General features: G+C 39.6%; 2 protein-coding genes across 4 annotated transcripts; both read right to left on the bottom strand.

The window, feature by feature from the left end:
• Positions 1 to 3,327: 3,327 nt before the first annotated feature.
• Positions 3,328 to 17,127, bottom strand: LOC4328386 (TATA-binding protein-associated factor BTAF1). 2 transcript variants are annotated; one of them, XM_026023235.2, is made up of 30 exons: positions 16,866 to 17,127; positions 16,357 to 16,383; positions 16,213 to 16,282; positions 15,883 to 15,977; positions 14,679 to 14,896; positions 14,511 to 14,568; positions 13,841 to 13,922; positions 13,307 to 13,638; positions 12,798 to 12,906; positions 12,135 to 12,714; positions 11,909 to 12,041; positions 11,735 to 11,803; positions 11,288 to 11,499; positions 10,792 to 11,029; positions 10,297 to 10,455; positions 9,757 to 10,182; positions 9,236 to 9,673; positions 8,971 to 9,090; positions 8,417 to 8,899; positions 7,674 to 8,212; positions 7,016 to 7,505; positions 6,779 to 6,847; positions 5,844 to 5,948; positions 5,525 to 5,743; positions 5,175 to 5,429; positions 5,032 to 5,081; positions 4,399 to 4,508; positions 4,229 to 4,311; positions 3,911 to 4,123; positions 3,328 to 3,813 (listed from the first exon to the last, which is right to left on the bottom strand). In XM_026023235.2, exons 3-30 carry the CDS (start codon positions 16,259 to 16,261, stop codon positions 3,643 to 3,645), a joined length of 6,105 nt encoding a protein of 2,034 aa, XP_025879020.1. In that variant the 5' UTR covers positions 16,262 to 16,282; positions 16,357 to 16,383; positions 16,866 to 17,127; the 3' UTR covers positions 3,328 to 3,642. The 2 variants fall into 2 exon arrangements, with proteins under 2 accessions (XP_025879020.1, XP_066163829.1); XM_066307732.1 differs by having other exon boundaries at positions 16,362 to 16,383.
• Positions 17,128 to 17,536: 409 nt separating this feature from the next.
• Positions 17,537 to 24,486, bottom strand: LOC4328385 (zinc finger CCCH domain-containing protein 13-like). 2 transcript variants are annotated; one of them, NM_001406448.1, is made up of 12 exons: positions 24,193 to 24,486; positions 23,385 to 23,387; positions 22,646 to 22,783; positions 22,476 to 22,509; positions 21,734 to 21,869; positions 21,593 to 21,649; positions 19,897 to 19,994; positions 19,736 to 19,807; positions 19,455 to 19,627; positions 18,953 to 19,131; positions 18,347 to 18,547; positions 17,537 to 18,159 (listed from the first exon to the last, which is right to left on the bottom strand). In NM_001406448.1, the coding sequence occupies exons 1-12, from the start codon at positions 24,347 to 24,349 to the stop codon at positions 18,124 to 18,126; spliced, it is 1,284 nt and encodes a 427-aa protein (NP_001393377.1). In that variant the 5' UTR covers positions 24,350 to 24,486; the 3' UTR covers positions 17,537 to 18,123. The 2 variants fall into 2 exon arrangements, with proteins under 2 accessions (NP_001393377.1, NP_001393376.1); NM_001406447.1 differs by lacking the exon at positions 23,385 to 23,387.
• Positions 24,487 to 25,564: the final 1,078 nt, after the last annotated feature.

The following is a 25,564-nucleotide window of genomic DNA, read 5'->3' as shown; positions in this document are numbered from 1 at the left end:
CACATCAAATATACATATACACATTTAAAGTATTAAATATAGTTTAATAACCAAACAAATTACAGAATCCGCATGTAAACTACGAGACGAATTTATCAAGCCTAATTAATCCATCATTAGCAAATGTTTACTGTAGCACCACATTGTCAAATCATGAAGCAATTAAGCTTAAAAGATTCGTCTTGTAATTTACACGTAATCTGTGTAATTAATTTTTATTTTTGTCGAACCGTTTTCTTTATAATGAGAGAGGCGGGTAATTTTTTTTTACTCAAAAGCCAATGAAAGCAGGGGTAGGGGTGCTTTTAGATTTGTACTGCACTAAAAGCAGCTTTGGAGCAAAAGTACTTATGATTTTTGAGCCCTTTAGTTGGCTTTTAACTTTTGCAAAAGCAAAAGTAAAAGCAGGTTGAAAAGCCCAACATAACACACCCCATGTAATATTTCTTAGAAATGGTATTGGTACGGTTGGAAAATTTCGACACCGTTTTTACCCCTACTACATATGCTATGTAGGGATAATCGATTTTGAAAAGATATACAGCTAAACAAGTAATTAGATTTGATTTAAAAATATACTGTTGATTTATTTTTTTAATAGAAATAAACTGTCGATCTCAAACAACGTGAGGTGTGATGACGCGGACGGTCTTGCACGGTGACTGTGCGCAACCATAGCGTATCGCGCGGTCTCACGTGACGAAACAACGAGACCAAGCAATCTCGCACAATGAATGAGCAGAGAGCGAACGGCTTGCCCAGTGAGCTGCCGCATAATTAGAGACTTACCCAATTAGCAATTAATTAATAATAACAAGTGATTAATCATTCTAATTAGCGATTAATTAATATCAGATAATTAAACAGTTTGAATCGGCCAGCCATTCGGTCTCGCTCGCTGGTACTGCTCGGTCTAGCTATTTCATCGTGTGAGGTAGCGCCGTCTCGCCCGCGTCGTCATGTTCGTGTAATGTTTGTGACAGAACGACGATATATTTCTGTTAAAAAAATATATCCTGAAAATTTCGAGAAAAAAAAATAAATTAACAGTATATTTTTAAATTTAATTCGCTAAACAAGTGTGGAACATTCAAAGGAATGCAACTAATATAAAGGGAGGCCAGGGGATCAATTTCTAAGAGCAAGTTTAATAGTATAACCCACTACTAACTTTAATTTATTTATAGCCAATATAATAGGTAATTTATACGATAGTTGTTTACTATACTATTAATATATGGTACCACCTGTCATACACACATTGTGTCTTGGAGTCCACGCTGCAGCTGGCTATAGATCTATAGCCCACTGCTATTCTCTCTCATCTTTTATCTTATTAAAATATGTTTACAGCCTGCTATTGTACCTGCTCTAACGGATGAAAGTTGTAGTCTAACATGCCATAGTTACAGCGATGAAATAAATTACCGAGTGAAGTTAAGGCCAATCTGTCAATGTGTTGCATGATGCGTGTGTGTGTGGGTTGACTGACCGTCAACGCAACGCAGCAAAGACTGCAAAGGTTTGCTCAGATCATGCATTTGCAGACGACGCTCTGGTCTCTGCTAGCCAGATGGACCATGAAAATCTGCAATGCTCGTGTGAATGCCATTTCATCTTCCAAACTGAATGCTAAGATCAAGAATGTTTCTAGAGGAGCCATCGAATGTTCATTTAGGCCTGGTTTAGTTCCAAAGTTTTTCTTCAAACTTCCAACTTTTTCATCACATCAAAACTTTCCTACACACACAAACTTCCAACTTTTCCGTCATATCGTTTCAATTTTAACCAAACTTTTAATTTTGCTGTGAACTAAACACAGCCTTATATGGAGAAGCCTAGGCTTCGTTCGTTTGTAGTACTCTTTTAGTTCCTAAATATTTGATGCCGTTGACTTTTTTAAACATGTTTGACCGTTTGTCTTATTCAAAAACTTTTGTGAATATTATTCAAAAACTTGAGTAATAGTAGTATATTTAACAATGAATCAAATGATAGGAAAAGAATTAATAATTACTTAAATTTTTTGACAAGACAAACCGTCAAACATATTAAAAAAAATCAACGGCGTCAAATATTTAGGGACGGAGGGAGTAGTTGGGAACTCCTCCCTATGCGAAAAATGAAACAGTGGATTGACCCCCTTGATTAATTAAGTATTAAGTTTAAAAATAAAAATGGATTAATATGATTTTTAAATCAAATTTCCTATAGAAAATTTTCAAAAAAAAATAATCATATCGTTTAGTAGTTTGGGAAACGTGCGTGTGAAAAATAAAGGGGAGACTGAGAAAGTTGAGAGAAGAACTAGTCTAACTAGATCATATATATTCCGAGTGCTGCTACAGCATGACTATGTAATATTTTAGGGAAACTGTATCGGTATGGTTAGAAAATTTCCACACCGCTTCTACCCTTACTATGTAGGCTATGTAGAAACAAAGGACATTGAAAAGATATGCATCTAAGGTTGTGTTTAGTTCACATCAAAATTAGAAGTTTGGTTGAAATTGGAACGATGTAATGGAAAAGTTGAAAGTTTATGTGTGTAGGAAAGTTCTGATGTGATGGAAAAGTTAAAAGTTTGAAGAAAACCTTTGAAACTAAACATGGCCTAAGCAAGGGTCGAACAAAAAATAATAATAAAGGGAGACCAAGGGATCAATTTCTAACTGATGAAAGTTATAGTCTAACATGTCACAATTACAACGATGAAAGAATAGAAGGGAATGAAAGGTCATCAGTTTCACATTGGCTGAGATGACTTCCTTTTAGGGACCGTTTAGTTCACGAAAAAAAAATTAGGTATCACATCAGATGTTTGACTAAATATTGGAAGGGGTTTTCGGACACGAATGAAAAAAATAATTTCATGACTCGCTTGGAAACCGCGAGACGAATCTTTTGAGCCAAATTAAGTAATTAACCCGTCATTAGTATATGTGGGTTACTGTATTACTTATGGCTAATCATGAACTGATTAAGCTCACGATTTCTCCATAACTGTACAATTAGTTTTTTTAATATATATTTTGTGCTCTATACATTTGTCCAAAACGGCCTTAGCGGCCAAAACGGGATTCAGACAATGAACAGGAAAAATTTTTGGGAACTTCCTTAGCGGCCAAAACGGGATTCAGACGAGCAAGGATTGATAGGCAAGAATGTATCACCCCTTTTCCGTTTTTACCCGATCTTACTATTACTTTCACATGTTAGCGAGACAAAAATGATCCGCGTTCCCAGTAGGCAGGCTTACTACACCACTGGATAGCTCAGTTACTAGGCCAAGTAAAAGGTAGAAACAGTAAGCAACTCAAGGCAAAATTTACAAGGAGCTGCAGCCTTTGATTAATTATTATAATGAGCAGATAGTATATACAACTCCTCTCAAGACTAGCTCTATCTCTCTCTAAACCCTCCTAACCAAAAGCTCAAAAGACAAAAATTTGAGATCACCATCTCAAGCACCTATATGTTAGCCACATTGCTCTAGATCTTGCGATCTTCCTTTTTTTTTCCCTTCTTCCGTATGAAACAACAAAAAAATTTCTGACTCCTGTGGTTGCCAACAAAATCTGCCAACCTGTTCATCACACGCCCCAATTCGCTTTACACTGTACAGGACCGGTGATCGTGTGTTCAGCCGTTGAGCTTCGCCAAGAACTGGTTGAGATCGTACTCGTCTGCATACTGAGACTGATCCCATAGCTCGTCCAGACCATTCAGAATGGACTTCAAACCCTTCCCACCAGATTTCCCCTTGGAATCTTTACTCTGATCACCACCCGAACTGCTTGGGAGTACAGACGCCTGCGTATGGCCATAGACAAAGGATCATAAACCCAAATAAAGAATAAAAATTACAAAAGTTTTTTCTATACGAGATATATGGTCACAAGGGATTTACTTTTCTGGAAGCAGGCGTCGAAGCAAACAGATCAAGCAGTTGGTCAGTGTTCATTGTCTTCAGGCTGGCGTTCTCAGCATTGATGACCGCATTGGCCACCGACACCTTGAACCTTTGAAGACTCATCACCTTCTCTTCCAGGGTACCGCGCATGATGAGACGGTGCACGTTTACCACTTTCCTTTGACCCAGACGGTGTGCTCTGTCCATTGCCTGTAAGAGGGGAGTATTGTTCGTTTGTTTCACAGAGGATAGCTTGAAAATGGTGGAGGAAATTTAATGGTAGCCTTATCGTTGATAAAATATGCAAAAGCAAACCTGAAGATCCTTCATTGGGTTCCAATCATGTTCCATAAAGACCAATGTGTCAGCAGATGTCAAATTCAATCCAAGCCCACCGACTGCAACAGGAAAGAATCAGATATAGCTTTTCTAGTATATATATCTAGGAGTAAATCCCTGATCCATATGGCATTCTCCAAACCTACCATGAGTTGTTAATAGGAGCACATCAATGGTTGGATCTGAGTTGAATGCCTTCACAATTTCAAATCGCTTCTCTGGTTCAACAGAGCCGTCCAACCGTAAATATGTAACGCTGAATGAATATCAAAAGTTTGCTGATTAGATGAGCACAGGCAGGAAACTGAGAAACAGAAGTGTGTATTTTTAGTCAGTTATCAACTAGGCCAACGACAACCTTATATTTACAGTTACTCAAAGATAAAACAGCACTGCAGTACTCTAGAAAGTACAAATATCCAAGCATAATAAAACACAAGATAAAACAACATAAAGCAAGATGCTTAAAATAATTTGCATCAGCTAATATTAATCTCTACTATATAAAAGAATCTGCTACTGGTGGTGGTGGTGAAACTGCGATCTCACCGTATCTTCTAGGACCGGATAAATGTCTTTTGTGCATATGGATTGAGTTTTTTGTTGATTGATGTTTGATTGAATATTATATGATTTTTCAAAATATATAAATATATATATATAATTTTTCAGTTTAGAACTCATGATATATTTTTTTCAAATCTGTTGCAACACAGACAACACACTGGCATGATGAATTCTTCATGAAGCTGATGTACATCACAATATATAAAACTCACCTTCTCATATGGGATTGAAACAGGTCCTTCTCAATAATGTCAAGCAAAGCCTGGAGAAAAGAATGTTTATAAACATGACAAGGATGAAAATATACCAAAAGAAACAGGGATACATAGTCTCAATAAGAGAACAGACTCAGTACCTTGTGTTGAGCAAAAATCAAAACTCTGTGTTGCCCAATAGCTGCAGAAGCATCAGGGCTTGATATTTCTGACCCTATACCACACTCCTGAAGTATCTCTTGGAGAGCAACAAGTTTAGGGGAATGGTGTAGGTCATGAAGCTCATCACCAGTTCCCATACCGATTTCCTTTAGAAGGTCCACAAGATAATCAGGTGGGCTTTCCCCAGTTACAAGTAAAGGATGGCTACAAAGTTTTAATAGATATTGCAGTGCCTGCATTACAAAAGCATATTCAATTAAAACGCAAACACGATACCACATAAGAAATGCAGAATGAGAAAGCTAAAATGTTTGTCTAACTGCAGTACCTGAAACACATGACGAGTTGCCTTTGGTTGAGAAGTGGATTGATCTAATTCATTTTCTTTTACTATAGTGGAAATCTCTTGTTTGGCATTGGAGTTGGAGAATTTGTCATAAAGTTTGAGCTGCAATAGACTGAGATTGCAATATCTATCCTGGATAATCTTCTCAGGAAGATCAGATAAAACTTCATCCTTTGTTCTTCTAAGTAGAAACGGCATGACCTAGTATAGCAAAATGACTTTTACTTGTCAACAAAGGTCACAAGACTCAAAACCCCCAGTTATTTTTAAAGACTTCAAGTCTACTACAGAAGATAAAAACCTGTTTATGCAGTGCCTCCATAGCAAGAATGCCAGCTTCAGCATCCTTTGCTGAACATTTTGGATCTTTTGCTGCTAGCAATGGTTTTCCATATGTAGCTTGGAACTGCATAATTAACATTGTATTTAATTTCAGCACAAATACTTCATATCAGAATAGACCAAGGTAATTATCAAGAGTCAGGACTAGTAAAAATCCACCCCTTCATGAAAGCAGAAACAATTTCATCTTTGGTTGGTTAAAACATTCTATGGGTGTGTTTGTAATGTGGGGTTGGGAACCCATCTCCCCGCACGGAAAACAGAGCAGTCCATTAGCACGTGATTAATTAAGTATTAGCTATTTTTTTTCAAAAATGGATCAATTTGATTTTTTTTAAACAACTTTCGTATATAAACTTTTCGCAAAAAACACACCGTTTAGTAGTTTGAAAAGCGTGCGCACGGAATGCGAGGGAGAGGGGGTTGGGAACCCCCTCATCCGAACACAGCCATATATGTCCACTTACATTAATACAATATAGTCACCAATGTCTTTTTCTACAGATGCATGTCATCAAACTACTAATGATTTATCAAGCAGCCTAGCACCTATAACACAACTAAACATAGATATCATTTGCAAGCATCATATGTAAGAAAGTGTAACGGCCCAGATAAGGCAGATCCATATATCACCTGTCGCTCTGAGCAAGTCCACAGTGAATAACAAAAAAACTAAACTAACTAATAATAAGCTTGGAACTAACTAGCAAGTCCATAGATCCATATATTATTCCTGAACTAACTAATAAGCTTGGAAGCTAGCGTAAGAGTAAATCAGGAACATGTTAAAAACTAAACTAAGTTCTTGAACAAAAAAGGCATGGTTCATGTCAACGACCAAATTCTTAGCTTTCAGTTCTGTAAGTAAAGTTGAATTCATAGCACATTTACCTGTTTTTCTGTCCCAAGAAATCCAGGCATAAGAAAGTCAAATAGAGACCAGAGCTCCAATACATTATTCTGCAATTATAGTGGAATGTGTCAAATAAATAGTAATACCAATTTCAGTACTGGATCGATGGAATTATCTACAAAGAACATGAACAATGAAATAAAAAGTGCAATGTAAAGCGAACCGCAACAGCTAGACGAAAAGCATACCAACAAGATTCATGAATGAAATTTTACCTGAATTGGAGTACCGCTGAGGATAAGACGGTGTTGTGCTTTCAATTGTTTCACAGCAGATGTTATTTTAGATCTTGAGTTCTTTATTATGTGCCCCTCATCCAGCACACAATAGTTCCAAAAGACATTCTCAAGAAAATCAATATCCTTGCGTATAATATCATATGACGTTATGATTACGTTGAACTTATCAAACTGAGAACGGAGGATAATCCTATCTTGTGATGAACCGATGTACTGAAGAGGTTTCATGATAGAGCTGTCTATGTACTTCTCTATTTCATATTCCCAGTGTGCTACTAATGTAGAAGGGCAGATAATCAAAGATTTCGGATCTTGCTCATCATTCCGTGCACGTGACTCAGCAATATCAGCTGCTACAATAGCAGACGCCTGGAGTGTTTTGCCAAGACCCATGTCATCACATAAAATTCCATGTAACTTGAACCGTCTAAGGAATGCTAGCCAGTTAATTCCTTCTTGCTGGTACCTGTAGCGATCCACAACATTTTGTTAAAAGAACATCAAATAATAATCATTATAACAAGTATTATTATGTATGGTATCCACAATAGCACTCAATACACTATCTCAAACTAAGTAGAATAACGTCGTCAAGCCACATTCCAATAAAGGAGCTTTTAAGATAGTTACAGACCTTCGCAGTTCAACACTGAGATCAATGCTGAGCTTGTAATCATCAATTTGGGAGTTGTCGAGGAGCTGCTCTAGAAACTGCGCATCTTCTGCACTGCTAGATAAGCGTTCACTCAGTCCATCCGGTAACAAAGAACCTTTTGCTAATGGCAACAAAGGAACCAGAGCAGCAAAACTGTGAGTTACAGTCTGTCTAACAGAACCATCAGGATCACTCATACACCTTAGAAGAGGAACAACAAGGAAAGGAGCATAAGGAACCAACTCCACAGCCAAACCCTGAACAAGAAGGCTCAAAAGCATCCCAGCTCCTTGCCTTGCACAGACAGAAGATGAATCTGACAACATCGGTATGACATTTTCTATCACAATTACCATTACATTAGCAGTCAATGATTTTGCCATTGATGTGATGCACCTTGCAGCAGCTAACCTGACAGCGACATGAGGATGGCGCACACAACCAAGAATACAGGGAAGGAGACTTAGCAATTGAGGCCTCAAGGGCTCAGCCAAATGAGGTGTAACCGAACGAACAACCTGTGAGGAGGAGCAGAAATGGCATTAGAAATATGGCAAGAGATGAAAATGGAACCAAACCAGTTTATACTAAATAGTAGCAAGTAACCAAAGATATATTGATTCATATTGATATGACATGATGGTCTAATCCAACATCATGTAGCAGTTTTATGCCAAAACAAAAGGGAACCAATTGAATTCAAATTAATTTATAAAACAAACCTGGATATTATTTATAAGGGACTGCGGTTCCTTGTCCTCACAAGATCTTCCTAACTGCGCAATACTTGGATCTTCTTTCATAAGATCATCTCCAGTCTTGACGGGTTTAAGAAACTCCGTAAGGCAATCCCATAACTTGGGAAGCTTTTCAAATAAGGATGCTCCAAATTTCTCACAAAGATGCTTAAAAGCCAACTCCGATCCACGCCGGCTTATAAAACCCTCCGACTTCGATTCACCACCGGAAGTCATCTGGCCCCTGGATTTGTGATTGCTAAAACGCTTACCAATCGACAGCAAGTTTTGGTCCTCAATAACCTGAATTGAGTTTATAACTGCAGCTTGAGGTGTCTCACTTGCATCAGTGCATGTTAACGTGCAGAGGTTCTTTGTTAGTTTGTCGTTTGGGCCAGGTTTGCGGCCAACACAACTAAAAATGAGCTCAGCAAGTGCATCTGCAGCTTTGTCCTGAAGTATTTCCTCCTAAATGATATGGAACCATTTGAGCTTACATCTAAGACAAAATTTAAGAGCATAAGAATACTATGTCGTACCTGTTCCCTTTTTACAGCAGCCATTAAAGGCAAAATGACTGGGTTCAACTTACTAGGCAGCCCTGCCATCCAGACTACAGCAGAGGCCACTAAAGAGGAAACTGTCACATGCAAATTATTCTGCAGAACATCATCAAACAAGGAAACCTATTTTATGATATTGCTAATAAAAAGGATAAAAAAAATCAGAACTAGACAGATGCAACAAGTAATTCTAACACATTAATATAAATCTGAAGACACCCTAATTAGAAATTTCACATACCTGAACACATTTCAAGTAGCCTGACGTAGACAATAGACCTTGTTTTGCTGACTCTATATTGTTCAAGACAATTTTATCACTGTCCAAACTAAAATCAGGTTCAGATGGTAACAAAAGCTTTGAAGTGAAGTTAATAGCATCATCAACACTCAGCATGTCAGCTTCAAAGTTTAAGTTGCTTGTATACTCTTTAAGAAGAGCACAAGATTCTATTGACTGGAACAAATTATTGGCTTCATTGCGCATCTTCCTGTATGTTCTTGCAAGCTCAGCATATGGAAGCGGAGAATCTTTTGTAGGAAATGAAGGGTCAGAGCAAGCCAGTAAGTCCAACATCCACCCTTTCAGGGAGGATAAGAAAGCTAGCAATGTACCCACCGCAGCAGGATCACTTTTTCTGAGGTCTTTAAACCAAGAAACAATAACCATAGAAGCCACCTGGAGCGATAGAAAATTATGAGTGCAAAACAAGTAGTTGAATTGAATGCTTTTATGCACTAAAACATAAGGTTTTTTCTTACCTGTCTCTGGACTCCTGAGAGAGACATGAGATCGCTTGCTAGTGGACCAAGAACAACTTGCCACGACCCCTCTGGCAACTTAGAGGCAAACAGACCAAGGGCCATTGACGTCAGCACTCGCGTATGAGTAACAGATTTGTCCGAATCAGACCCCACAATTATTTTTGAAACACTCAAGGAAGCTTCAGAATGCTTTTCCTGTGAAGTGTTCTCTCCGGTAGAACCAAAAGATATCATTCTCGTATTTTCATGTTCTAACCTTGCAGATTTGATCTTTGCAGCAGCTCTTGAACGACTTCCTCGTGGAAGTGCAACTGGCAAAAACATTTTTGCAGAATCCAATGCTGTGCCATATGGAGTAGTGGCAAGTTGCACCCAATTACTAAAATATGAACTTGCAGCAGACTCAAGGTCCTCCGTAGGGCACTACAAGCATAGAAATATTTTTGTTTGTTACTATAATCCTGTAATAGACATGATCATTAAATTTCTATGAATTGAGTAAATTCACAACACCCGGAAAGCCAGAACATCAGTAACCTGAAGTAAAAGTTTCCAAGCCCTTTCAGAAGATCGAATAATCTCATCATTTGACTCCAAAAGAAGATTCTGGAAGACAACTTGCAGCGCATCACCTAATATAGATGCAAGCCATAGTTTAGCTGAATTCCTGGTGTTCCCAACCTCGAGAAGCCTCTCCTACAAAAAGTTTGAACTTCACGGTTTTTAACTAGGAAAGCATAACAAATGGCATTCAGAAGCTTACAGCAAAAACCAATTGCACATGGGAACAGAGTGGAATATCCAACTCCAGATTGGCAAAATCCCAAGGATAGGTTGGTTTTTCTTGGCAAAACAATGTAGAAAACATACACAAGATGGCTCAAAACTGCTATTTCACCCGGTAAATTATTGCAGATATTTTTCATTACAATTCTGTTTCTCATTTATATAACTCATACTCAACTCGAATGGGCACCTGATACTGCAGCACAATCAAACTACAGTGGATCTCAAATTCCATGTAATTCTTACCAATGTTCGTACAGCAGAACGCCGGACTGATGTAATACTATGTCTCATAAAAGGCCACAATCGGGGTGTCAGAGCGGCTAAGACATAAGGATTATCATTAGAACCCATTTTTTCTTCACCGGCAACCAGAGTTACACTGTTTAGATCAAATTCGTTGTCTCCACCTATGGCTGTTGTGCCAAGCATCTTTGGAACCATCTCTGGTTGAGAATATATCTCAGCTAACAAATTCATCACACTGAAACAAAAATGAAATTTGGACATGAGAAATACAGAATATTTATTGTGGCATGAGTACAGTCAACTTTAAACGGAATAAAAGAGCAACGAACAACTATCCAACATTTTAAATTCCTTATCTGGGAACAGGTGACTGGATTCAAAATAAGATTAGAAATCGGAAGTAGATGGACCATATAATGTATAACATGGGCTCAGTGTTCAACATTACGCAAACAATGTGTTTACTAAATGAGGAAAGCATGATTGAACATACCTGCTTGTAGAAGGGCTTAGATCATCAAGGTCAAGCAATATATCCCAAAGCAACATCACAATTGAATGTAGCATTTGATCATTTAGTCTAACTAAAGAAGCAGCAGCTGGGATCAGAGCCTCTGCAGCCACAGCCCGGACATCATCATCTGGATCCTCCAGACCAGCTTTACAGGCATGAAGAACATAATTAAGCAAGTCTTTAAGCATTTCCTGGTGGGGAAGGAAACAATATTATAGCAATTTTACACATAAATTAGGCGTCAAAAACAAATATTAGTAAACAGAAGAGGATGTTTCTCAGAACTCCTAAGTTCCTCTAGTGTAGAGATATGAAAAGCAAAACTTGACTTGGTAGCAAGCCAACTACTACTGCCCCTCTGGTCATATATGCACAAAGACGATTGAATTAGCCTATTAGGTTATAGTTTTTCTCATTAGCAATCACCTGACGAACAGCAACTAAATACTTAATTCCAAGGAGACTCCCATGACGAACTTCCCACTCCTGCCTGCGCTGAAAGAACAAAGAAAAGGACGGAAATGGTGATGATGATGACAACAGAGAATGTACTGTTTTGAAGTTGACAACAGCAAGACAAATAATTACTACAGGACACACCTGCATTTGCAGCAAAATATTCAGTGTATGGCATACTAGAGTCGGATGCATGTACTTCAGAACTGCACCAAGAGCTTGAGCACAAGTTTCACGAACAGGAGCAACCACTTGATCAGATACATAATCACCAAAGCTACAGGAAGAACAAAGGCAAAAAAAAATAATAAGACTAATAGCCAAGACAACCAAATACACACAAAAAGTATATAAGTCCAGAGATACATACCGGTCCAATGAAAGTACACAAAGGAAACGAATTGCACAGTCTTGAAGAAATTCCCAATTTTTTACCGCTGAGTAGTTCGCTAGTTTCATCAGCTTTATAAATTTTGAATTTTCAGGGAGATGGGTAGAACTCAGTTTGGGCATGGAGTTGAGTGTTTCGTGAGGTGGTGTACAATATGGATCCACCTTAGATGGGTTAGCTGAACCATCAACCTGGAAGGGTGATTCAACCTTTGCATGAGCAAGATTTGGTTCACCACTAGATACAGTAGGCTCAGTACTCAGACTTGCCTCTGTTTTGGAATAATCACCGTTACTTGGCTCCTTATCCAACTGAATGTCCATAACCTCTGGATTAGACTCCTCTTTCTTTTGTCTTTTCAAAACTGGCTCGAGCTGTCCCGAATCAATGTCTTCATTAAGATCAATACCATGTGCTCTTTTCAGGGAGTCCAAATTGTTTTTATCATCAAGGTCAGCGAAAGGTGAGTTCAGATCAGGAAAATATACTCCAGCACAAGCACCTTGATGCGTCAAAATTTCCCTCAAAGCCATAATGGTGCCATGGCGAACTTCCCAAACTACAATACAACACTCAGTAAAAAGATTGTAAGCGAGATAAGAATGGGACAAATTTCAGAGACAAGACAGATAATGAACTTACTAGGGTCAAACATGTCATGAATAAGTTGATCTACAAACTGTTGAAAAGGCCATCTCCCATTCTCACTGTACTCCAGATTGTCCTCATCTGTGATTGCATCAACTGTATCCTGAAAAAATGTAAGTGGGGTGATTAGATCATCACAGATTGAAGACAAAGCCATCCCAACAGAATGCTCCAGTGCAACTGCGTAAATTGCCAAACAGGAATGCCAACAATAACAAGTCAACAAACCACACATGCATGATGCATGGAAGAACACACACCCACAAATGCACTTAACTTACTTGCACTGCGCCACATATTCAGACATGATAGTTTGTGCTAGCAATTGAGAACAATCAGAAACAAAGTTTTACAACCTCTACCAAGGCTCCCGATAATTTAAGAATGTGGAATTAATGACCATCTCATAAATGACCCCAGAAAAATAAAAAATTGTGCGGGAGGATACTAAAATCTTAGAAAAATATAGTACAATTGACAGAACATGTGTTGTGTGAACCAACTTGATCAGAAGAGGCCCCGTTAGACGGTCCAGAACTTTTTGGCACAACGTCATCATCCTCGGGTACAGCCTTTGTATGATCTTTTGCATTGCTTTTTGCTTTACGCTTCAGCATATTGAGCTCCCTGGCGCTTAATCGCCTGGAGCGAAAATTGGAATGTTTGGGATACCTGGGAACCATAGATGCAACCAAGTGCTGAATATTCTGACCAGTATTAAATGAATAGAATCCATTGTTTTGCATATTTGCACCCCAATAATTCTTTTGGGCAAGAAGGTCCTCGTCTTTGATAACATCATTGAAATCCATGAACTGCTCACATACATCCAGACCTGCACTAGAACAGAAACATGAAAGGAATGAGAAATCCAACACAACAACAAAAAGTTCAAAGATATATCAGAGTACAACGATACTTTGCAGAATACAGGTGCAGTCTTCACTATAGAAAGAACCTTGTGGCAGTGGTGCGGTGAGTGCCATAAAGTGAAAATTAAAAAGTAGCAACAATAAGATGTAAGAGAGAAGTATAACCTAAACGACGCCGGAGATTTTGCTTTTGGCGAGCTAAACGCTCTGCTGGATTTTTGCCGTTATCATTTGCAATGTCATATTCCTAGTAGCAAGCACAAAAGCAATAATCCCCATTAGCTTTCACATGTTGCATACCATGAAACCATAAACAAATAAGAAATGGAATGGAATTGCCAAGTACACCTTAAAACAAAAATTTTAAAAAAATCTTGGTATAGACAAAGAAATTCGAGGTTATTTTGTGTGTATCTCCAGAATTTGAGAAATAATTATATTGAGGAGCTTCAGAATATGTTCCTAGATTTAAACATTATCCACTAAAATTCTTTTCCTCGAGTTAGCAGCAAAGTAAGTAACCTATACATTACAATATTCAATGCAGTTTTATGTCAAAAACGAAAATTCAGTGCAATGGAAGAGGCTTGATCTATTTTACTTCTAAGTGTCAAGTGCTTTCGATTCACTATGTTCCTAGTAAGAAAAATAGAAAGCCCTCAAGAAGTTGACATATGGCAAAGAAAAACAAACAATAGATGGATGCATGACACTATCAGAAAAGAAAAAAATGGATTGAATCTGAAAATAACATTGCCCTGAAAAAAAAACCACAGTATTTTAATTGTATTCATTAAATATGACAAGGCAAAATAATGGTAAGAAGAAAATACACCTGTCCACCTGATGCCAATAAAGGAGATCCAAATTCCAACACCCTGTTTATATCGAAGCTGTAAAAAGAAGTTAAACGGAATTAGTTTGTCCATTTCCAATTAGGCAAAAAAGAAGAGCGGGAAGGTCTACTAAGCACTAGGAAAGTTTCAAAGAATTCTCAACAAACCTTCCAAAAGCAAGCTCAGATGTTGCAGTAGTATCAGCATGCCGCAACGTTGACCCAACATCACCAATTCCAGACAACCCAGAAGCATGTTTTTCTGCTTCTGCAGATGCGAACAAGTCTTTCACCGATGTGTGTTTGACGTTCTCTGCTATGGCACCAATCGCATGGGCTGCTGCGACCCTTGTGTCCCAATTCTTACTACGTAAATATGGAGAAACCTAAAACCATAACATAAAAGCATAAATATCAGCCAGCCATTCTCCGCAGAACATGTGTAAAAAGAAAACAAGCTTGTTCTCCAGTGGATGAGCATGTTACTACCTTGATATAATAGATAATGAAGGCAGTAATAGTTACTTCTCATAGAACAAACATCCATCAATCAATGCATGGGAGGGCATTGCATCTTACAACAGACATCACACAAAATCATATATCCCTCAAAGTTTGATATTTAATCTATAACTTCAACGCCCTCATTGCGACCAAGCTGATGAAATAATCATCTATCTACTCACTAGTTGTGTCTTCGCGAGGAAATTTTGGTTCTCACTCCGACAGCGCTTTGGTCAGGGTATTTTGGTGGAACAGGACCAACGAGGCAACCAACGGTCCAGTGCAACAGGGCCTTAATTCTCTAGTCATTCTTGGTGCTTGGACGCTTTGGAAGCATCGAAACCGATGTGCCCTCAATAGTGCTGCTCCAAACTTGGCTAGTGCCATCCTGCTTGCTGAAGAGGAGGGGCGGTTTTGGTGTTTGGCTGAGGCTAGAGGGCTATCCTTCTTAACTGTCTACAGCCTCGTGTTTAGTTTCAGGTTGAAGAGGGGCAGTTTTGGTCGCTGTTTTCTTTTCTGCGTGTGGTCCTTGTTAGCACGGACAGGCATGTAGCCTGAGAGCTGGGGTGTGTGGGTGTTTTGTAATCAGGGTTCTTTTACCCTTTTCCTTCTTAATATAATGATAATGCAGATATCCTGCATGTCCGAGAAAAGGAAAATCTATAACTTCAACACCACTGAAAATTCAGCATAACATAAAACTGCAGGGTTCATTTTTGTGCTACCAAGCAAGCGAAGCATGAATTGAAGAAACTAAAAGTTGGGCATTTCGCACATCACACATCATAGCTTACACATATTATATTAAGCAAACATTTTCAGGTAGAAGGATCCACAAAACTAGCAGGTGGTGGAATTGTTGGTATACCTTTTTGAGTAAGACATTTAGCTCCTGGGGGTGGGACTTGGCAATTTCTCCAATTTGCCGTGCAGCAGCGAACCTTGTCGCTTGCGTGGAACCAGCTAGTTGTGTTAAAGGAAACTTTGCACAATAGATAGATAAACCAAAGGGGATATCAAATGATATATGTTCGACTGCAAAAGCATAGACTGTACGTTTTAGCCCAGCTAATTTGCACATTTCATGAGGCAATTTGCTTAGTTTATCAGAGAATCGGTACAGAGTATAACCTAGCATAGCGTGTGATCATCTGTAAAACTGCAAGCATAGCGAACCATAGTCTTGCAGAAAGGATACTGTCTAGCAATGTGAGCAGGCGGTGAAGCCGGGACGAACTCTGTGCCATAGCTGACGCAGACTGGCAGACCTTTCATCCGAAGAAAGAAAATTAGGATAGGGTATATTCCACTTCTGGTTGGCGGCAGTAGGCAGGTAAATTACCGCACATGTGAATCGCGTACAGCCGCTCTGCAAAAAATGAGAGAAAACAAATTAAGGCATAAAAAATTAGTGGGTCTCTGATAAAATCACTCACAGTAATTACTAGCACATGGTAATCTTATGAAACGAAAAAAATAACAGAAGAAAAAAAAAACAGATGGTACGCCGGCAACATGGAGGCGACATGCGCGCATCTGCATGTCTGAAAACTAAGTGGCTCATGAGATCTCATAACCTCATTCGAAGAGCAAAAATACCGCAAGGGTTGGTTGGTACTCGAAGAGTTTGAAATCGGAGTGGCAAATCTAGGGAGCAAAGCAAACAGAGCGCAGGAAACCCCTCGAATTTCTAAGGCGCGCTCCAAATCCAATCAATCCAATCCCCCCACGCACACACATACATACATGCATACAAAATCTCATCAAGTAGAAGAGAAGAAACCCGAGAGAAGAGGAAGGAAATATCCATGGAAGGGGAGAGAGATGGGATGGAGGAGGACGGAGACGAACCTCTCGCGCGCGCGCGCGGTCGACGGCGATGGCTGGAGGCGCGGCGAGGCGCGGCGCGGCGGCGAGAGGCGGAGGGGAAGGGGATCGCGGGAGGGAGGAGAGGCCGGAGCCCTCGCGGACGGGGAGAGGAGGGGGTGTGTGGTGTGGGGTCGGGGACTCGGCCCAATCCGATCCGATCCGCACCGCACCGCACCCGCACGCGCGCGCCTCTCTCTGGTTGGGGTCGGGACTTCGGGTCGGGTCGGGGTCGATCCTTTCCTCCTCTTGAGGCTTCAACTCGGTCGATATATATAGACACAGGAAAATCAACCGGGTCGGTTTCTCTCGACGAGGATAACCTCCCGGGTATGATAAACTTAAAATTTAGATATTTGAGTCGATTTTAAATTATAAAGTTAATTTTAGGATATTTCCAACATGATATTTTTATATATTATTTTTTTAAGTCGTGAGATACATATTGTTACGACTTATAAAACCAACCGATAAAACTACTGCTATTTCTGGCTTGGGTCAATATAACCAACTGATAAAACTACTGCTCTTTCTGCTTAGGTTAATCTGGCCAGGCCGAAACACAGGAGACGAATTGACGATAGAGCTGATGATAGAGTGATGATCATCGGCGATGGAGGAGAAGCCGACGACAGGAGAGCGAGGACGACCAGCCATGAGAAGATTTTGATTTATAAGCGGGTTCACAAATTAACCCCTTATTACACCCTTAACAGCGAGGGAGAAAGCTGGCGCTCATGCCCGCTCCGCAGCACCAGGCCAGCAGCAAACCCTAGCTTTTTCGGGTCTTGGGGAGGCTGTACAAAGGCATCAGGAATTCAATTCAGGATATCTTGCTTTACCCAGTTTACACGCTCAGCTCGACTAGCCAGATGACCATGAAATGTTCATCTTTGGCATTTCTTCTTCTTAACTGAATGCAGCGATAAAGAAGGTAGACACATCTGGCGTCGCAATCCCCAGGGCAGAAGGAGCGCACATACCATACGTCATTAGCTTAGCCAAACCAGACACTCTATGGAGTATTTATACGGCTGCTCCACATAGTTGACTAAGGCTGTCTCAGCGCCAAGGATGTTACTACAAAAGGATTCTTGATAAATATAAGCTGAATTCCCAATGTCAAATAGATAGCACTTTGTACACCAAGATGCTAATAGTACTAATTATAAGGAGCTGGGGAAGATGCTAATCTCGCCATTGCTTCATCAGAGGCCTCTTGTCTAGAAACGAGGCCATCCACTTATTCCACATCGACTTCCTCGTCATCACCCTCATACTGGGAAAAGATGAAACAAATTATGAGTTTGCTTTTTCAGCAAATTAGCAAATGCACAGGGAAAAAAAAGGAGCTTTTTTAGTACAACGATTTTTTATAAACAAAATGCACTGTCCAGTTCCATGCCGCTGACCGTGCATGTAAGCAGGTCCAATATTTTTTTTTGGAAAGGTGAAAATTTAATCACCTGCTCATAAGCATTCTGTACCACTGGTGGTGGCTGCAGGGGAATAGCAGGTGATCTAGTTTTGTCATCAGCATCATTTTCTAGTAATGCGTCTATGGATTCATGTCTGTCCTCCAGTTCAATAGCTTCGTTGAGATCATCAATAGCATGAGCAGCCATGCCAGTGGAGGGCAAAACATGTCTGACGGGAGAACCTTTGACCTGCAAGTTAACAAAATATTTGCCTGTGATAAGCACAATCAAACAAAGATAAATACAGATGCCAACATAGCCAAGAAGGGCTTTAGGACCTGATGATCAAGGAAGCCTATCAGTTTCAATACAAGGTCTGGCAATGACCGAACTTTCCAAATATCAACTAGGCTTTTTGTTTAGACAAGTAATAAGTTTGGCCTTTCGGTTTTTCACTCTCTCGCTGTACGCGGTAGGTGGGAAGAGGGGAAGGAAGGACAACTCTGCTTTTACACTAGTAGAGATATATACAGTGCAATCAAATGCATAGGCTAGCAATATGTGATAATGTTTAAACAAAGCACTGGACTGAGTGTACTAAGTATGATATGTAGTTCATCATAAAATTGAGAGCGGGCGGGAGAAATGGTGCACCTTTTCTGTGAAAATGTTGGCTCCTAGCTTACTTTTTTCATCTTCCCATAATTTCTTCTTCAAATATAAAGACTTGGTTGCCTCAGTCCCCTTACTTGTTTTATCAAAATCTGTAACATCTGACCTATATTTATCTGACCTAGTCATTGTATCAGAGTCTCGCTCTCTTCTCTTCTTCACTGAGGAGACAAGCAATTAGGTTTAAGTACATAATTAAGACACTTCTTCAGCAATTTGCAGAAAGAATTAAAATCCAATTATAAAAGAAACTAGGCATCCTTCAGTGCTACTGTAAGAAAACTAAGCACATCAATTTTAATGCTTAATATTAAATAAAGGAACATTTGAACTACTTCATACTAGGATCGACTGGTTACTCCATAAAGAGGTACATATATCAGTTTAACAGAAGGGGAAAGTTGGATGCTGCATAACACCAAGATCCATATTGTACAAATCACAACCTGGCAATCAGAGTGTCCCGAGAAACTAAGCTACATACCAGCTTTCGCTTCTTCACTTGTTGAGTATGGGATTGATCTCTTTTTAGTTGCTGCAGTATTAGGACTCCTTTCGTTTAGGTCTTCATTGACACTGGACCCCTCTTCATTAGCACCACGCTTCAAAATATCTGAAGCAAGCAAATCACCAAGCCTCTCGAAACGAGCTTGTGACCTGCATAACTCCAATTGGTGAACACTTATTGATTGATAGTTATGCAAAAAGGAGTAATCTGGTGTGTACTAGCATTACAAGGCCAAACATGATGAAAACATAAAGCACCTTTTCACTTCTTCTTGTGCCTTCAAAAACCGAGCATGAGCTTTAATAAACTTCTTCATCTTTGAGGTCATCCTACAAAGGTATAGAAAAACAATATAGAACTATTGGATAATACTGTCAAGATAATGTGCCATTGTCATGTGGAAACATTGCTTAAGTACCTATGGCATTCATCTTTCTCCCTTCTAAGCTGCACCTCAAGATCATTAACTTTGCTAGAGATCTTGCGCACTTCATCTATCTTCTCATCCAAAATGACCTACAAATAGGTAAGTGCGTTGACTAGAGTTAAGAGTTTGGAGCAAAGATTCAGCATGATCTAACATTATAGACGTGAATGGAACTAAGTACAAGCAATGGGTAGTGACTGTTATGGAGTAGCTAGGGTAAGGGTCCGAAGACCCAGTGATAGGGCACTCGCTCACTAATAGCAGCGGCAAGGCTTCTCCCTGCTCAGCTAAAAGAGGCTCTGAGGATTAGGGCTAACTTTAGAGATTCATTGATTGATTAATGATAGAGTACATGGGGTCCCTTTATATATAGGGAGGACAGGCTTGACATCCAAGGATAGTCTATAGTATCATAGAAATCAATCCCAACTAGATAATAAACTTCATCTCTTTCCTAACTAGATAATCTCCTACCATTATATGACTTATTCCTAATTTATCGTGCCTAAACTGCTGCATCGGCCTGGCCCATGCTCATAACAGTGATGAAGTAGGAATATTATTAAATGGTGTCTTTAATGCAAACTTTTTTCAAATTATAAGGAACCATTTATAAATTAGTGTACATTTATTTATGTAACATTTCTAAGAGCTTGACTTTTTCTAAAAGTCTAAAAGAGAGACATGGCCAAGTAGGATGTTTTGTAATATCATTCCATGAAACAAAAAAAAAAGCAGGAGTCTTTTCTAAAGTAGTAGTTAGCAAGTACTGTGTTCACGAGATGCTAAAAACAATGTGAAATCAAATTCTTGCAGCACCATTGAAAATTTGAAATATTAGCACAGCCATAAAATAGAAAGCATTTGAAACAAGAGCGCAAGCACCATATAATAATGTGCCTGCTGAGTGCTGACCCGCTCCAAAGCTCAGTCGGAAAATATAACATGACAGGAAGACAAAAATAAATAAACTCAAGTACAATAAGTCAATGAAGGTCCAAAGTGGACACAAGACTAGAGGGTACTCTTGGGGTTATTCATGGAAAGACGCACTGCCAACCAATTCGTCAAGCATGACTACTATTAAATGATTGGAAGATGTGCAATCTCTGTGCCAAACATGAACAGAATGGAGAATATGTCTGAAATTAAAGATGATAAACAATACCCACATACTAAGTTCTACATGCAAACACTATTAGTTGATAGTTGGCACAGCAGTACTGGACTAGTGAAAAGTCACCTACGCTTTGAACACTTGATGAAATCCATGCATTACCATTTCTCAATTTACACATTACTAGCATAGTGCTCATAAGCTCATTCATTGCAGCATACCACAGATAAATAAGCCATTAGTTTTGAACTTTTTTATAAAAATACATGTCTACATATGACAAATTAGTAACAAATTTAAAATAGAATATATGACTTGCGTCAATCGATCATCTTATGCATGTCTACATGTGCAGAAGATGTAATCCTTTACAAAAGATCCTACAATTCACACACACACACTAAGGTAGATTCATCCACAAAAGATCTTTTAAAATGGCATGGGATGGTGGAACCTATCATCACAACCACCAACTCCTTTTTATGAGTGAATAAAAAGTGGCAGTCAAAATGTTAACATGGTAGCATGTGCCATATTGTAACAAATATAGCGAGACAAATAGAAACTGACCTCCATCTGAGTTTTATCGTCACGCAAAGCCTCCATATCCAGCCGTATTTGTTTCAGCTGCACAATATTCATAATTATGCAATGAAGATTGTGCCAAATGTGCTTGTATAAGCCATGAATTTGATTACATTTTTCTCATACCTGCTTTTCGTGGTCTTCTTTCTCATCACCACTTGAGAATTTGTCCTTTTTCTTTTCATCGTTGTTATCAGAGAGACTTAAACTCCTAGATGAGTTGGTTTCTCCATCGTCAGTCTTCTTTTCATGCCTCCTCTCACTGGAAATAAAGGATAGATTGTGGAAAAGTAAATTACCAGTTCAGCACGACTCAACATGTTCAAGGCATCTAGAATAAATCTAGTAAACCCAACCACAATTCCAACGGAAATGCCAGTGTTCAAATATCAAGTTCTACTTTGATCGCAAAATACAGCTTATACAAGTGCTTGCATGACCTTTAGGAAAACATGCTTATGACTATGAAAACAAAACAAATAATTTGAGTGATAGATAGTAAGTATCACCAGGTACAATCTGCAGGAAGAATACAAAACCTTACCATTCTGAGCAAGATAATTTTAGCATTATAATGGAACAAATATGTTGATGATAGTTTACAGCACCATTAATATAAAACTACAGAACTAAAATTGTAGCTTGTGTGGATCTTAACTCAAGCATATCAAATGGTGATTAACAATGATGAAAAACTAAAATGCAAGACCAATAGAAACACGACAAGGCAATATACTAATAAATCGATGATAAAGATAAGCAAAGACACCATAAATTGAACTTTGATCAGGGCTTTAACATGCACTCACAGCATATTTAGAATTTAACTTCAAAAGATCATGCTCATATGATGAAATGAAATATGTACCTCTTCCTGCTAGGAGATCGTGAATAGCTAGAATCTGCAGTAAGAAATCACATTTTTATGAGTTTATAAATAGCATAAACTTAAAAGCAATCAGTATGTAGAAGCGACCAGAAACAGTTGTATACACACATGCAAATACACACACGACAGAGAAAGAAAGCAGTTATTACCTCTTTCTCGAGAAGATGGCCTTCTATCATAAAGGGGACGATGACCCCTGGACTCTCTTCCAGGGGAATGCCTCCTCCGAGGTGAAAACCTCCTATCAATCCTGCCTCTGAAATCACCGGCTCTATAATCTCTTCTCCCTAGAAGTCAGGGAGGTGCAAGTTTTATACAAAGGAAGCAACTTATGAAACAAAAAACAAAAAGGAAGTAATATATAGATAGTAGGACACCCATAATCCTGTTAAGCTTACCAAGACCATTGAGCTACAAGATTATTCAATTAGCAATAAGTAGCTGGGGCTCCAGGATAATGCCATTAGCCACAAAAAAAGTAGGGCCAAAAAATAATGCACAAGCATATACCAAGATACGACAAGAAACCACTGATTCACCCATTAATATAATAATGTTGATCGTCTGAAGTGAAATGGATGAGTGCTCCATAAATAACCTCATATAGCAAGTATGATGAAGAAAGGTCTTCCATAATGGCATAGTCCCAATATCCCATACATATACTAGCATTTGCTCAGATATCTTCAATGGCGACTTGTGAAGAATCACAAAATGTTTGAATCACCAGTGAGAATAATACTTCCAATGGAACTAGCTGATGCACCATAATCATATAATGTGTGACCCAGTAATTGCAAAGCCAGCTAATGGCATGATTGTATCACATTGAATATATTATTGGCAATCATTCAATGGAGGCATCATCCAAGATCCTCACAAGTTCACCTTCTGGTACAGCACAAGCATTATCGTCAACACAAATCGTCGAAATACCAAGTGAAGAATTTATGAAAAAGGTCATGCTATCCTCTGGCAGCAGTTGAGTCAACATATCTGCAGAGTCTGCTAGTTTGAATGATAATTAAATCAAAAGACAACCAGTAAGAATGCCACCTAATTCTGCAACAAGCTTCCACTTGTTAGAATTATTTTCTATCTGCAGCAACTGGTGGTTGAATTCAAGCACTCGTATAAGAAATACAGTAAAAATCACAAACGCAATAGAACAAGACAAAAAAGCCAGCAAACTATCGCGCGAATCATAAAGAAGGTTTACAGCAATGACTGGATTCTCTCCTAAGTCCTAACTCCTTCATGGGTATCGAATGTCCTCTTAAAAGGCAACATTCCAGCAATTTCCACTTTTTATGACATTCCTTTTTTGCATGGGAAGCCAAACATCGCATTCGGGCTTACCGCCCAGTATGTCACGTTCTCCAGAACCAGCCGCTTAGTTCCAAACTTCCAATGCTCACTCTTATAACATTATCACTCGGCTTTTGTGAAAATACTACTCTTGACATAATCCAATAGTCCGGTTTCCGCACTTCCATTTCACATCTAGCCATCTAGCAACGCATACATCTAATCTAAGCTTATCGACAATCACGACGATAAAATAAAAAATTCTAGGACATCCAACGCCCTCCGCCTCCTGCACTAGACACCAGAAACCCTAAACCCAGGGGCGGGGGATCTCGAAGACAAACAACGAACAGGGGGGCGCGCGAGGGGGGAGGGGGGCAATCCATACCCGGGTGGTGCGTGAAGGCGCCGCGGGAGGACGGCGGGCGGCGGATGTCGCCGTGGCCGTGGGCGAAGCTGCAGGTGTCGCGGTTGCAGTTGCCGCGCTGCCACAGCGCGCACAGCTTCGTCTTGTACGCCGGCCCGCGGCGAGGAGGGCCCAGCATCTCCGCCTCCGCCGTCGCAGCCTCCTCCGCCGCCGCCGCCGACGATCGGTGGTGGATCCGGCGCTCCGGGGTGGGGAATTCCGATCTCCCGCGAGGGTTTGGAGAATGGAAGGCGAAAGCACACGAGTGCGCGTTTTGGGGGAGAGGAGGCGGCCTGGGTTGCTCTTGGGTGTCACCGGTGCCGTCCGATCGGAAATGGACGGGTAGGATTGTGCATCCTAGAAGATCTTATCCTATTATCGAGAAAATTTCACAAAACTGCTTAGGCTGTGTTCTTCCCCCATTTTCCCAACCCACCTCTCTTGTTTTCCGTACGTATGCTTTTCAAACTGCTAAACGGTGTGGTTTATATAAAAACTTTATGTATGAAAGTTGTTTAAAAAAATCATATTAATCTATTTAAAAAAATAGTTAATACTTAATTGATCATGCAATAAAATGAACTTTGTTTTGCGTGCCGAGGAGGAGGGGTTCCCAACCCCCTCCTCCGAACACAGCCTTATTTGGTAACGGATTTGCTAAAATAACTACTCCCAAAACTTCCAAATTTGTGACCATCGGATCGTCCTACGATTTGTGCATGAAGGAAAAAAAATTTCACACATATCACACGTAAGATCCCAATATTAGCTAACTAAACCATAGTTGAATGCAAGTTTTATATAAGTTGTTATATCTGAAAGTTTTTGACTCAAAAAATTTGTGGCAATTCTTTAGATACTCCCTTTGGCAAACACCATCACTTTGTATAACTTTAGCTGGCTATTTTTCATAAAATTGTAACTTTAGCAACGGAATTTATCATATAACTACTAATTTATCCCCTATGTGTGTAAGACTAAATATAGCAAATACACCCGCCAGTTCTAATACCCCGCACACACCTATGCAAGTCAAAACATTTTGCTCTAACACCCACAATTGTCATGGGTACAAGATTTCCTCCGTACCTGGATCCACCACCGATTGGAATGGGAAATGGTAAGAGACTGATGTGAAGGAGACTAGAGATGTGATGAGAGTGTGACTCCTCAATCCCGTTTTCCCTACCCCCTATAACCGCATGAGCCCCGCTACCTCCCTTGTCTTGTCTTGGTCGCATAGCAACTCACGAGCATAATGAGTCATGAGTGGTTCTAGCCGCCACCACGAGCACTGCCTTTTACTTGCGGTTTGTGTGGCAATGGAGAATATTGGTAGGATTGATAGGTGGTT

This window comes from Oryza sativa, chromosome 2 (genome assembly GCF_034140825.1).
Source record: "Oryza sativa Japonica Group chromosome 2, ASM3414082v1".
NCBI lineage: Eukaryota > Viridiplantae > Streptophyta > Magnoliopsida > Poales > Poaceae > Oryza > Oryza sativa.
This window is presented reverse-complemented; position numbering and strand designations above follow the sequence as displayed.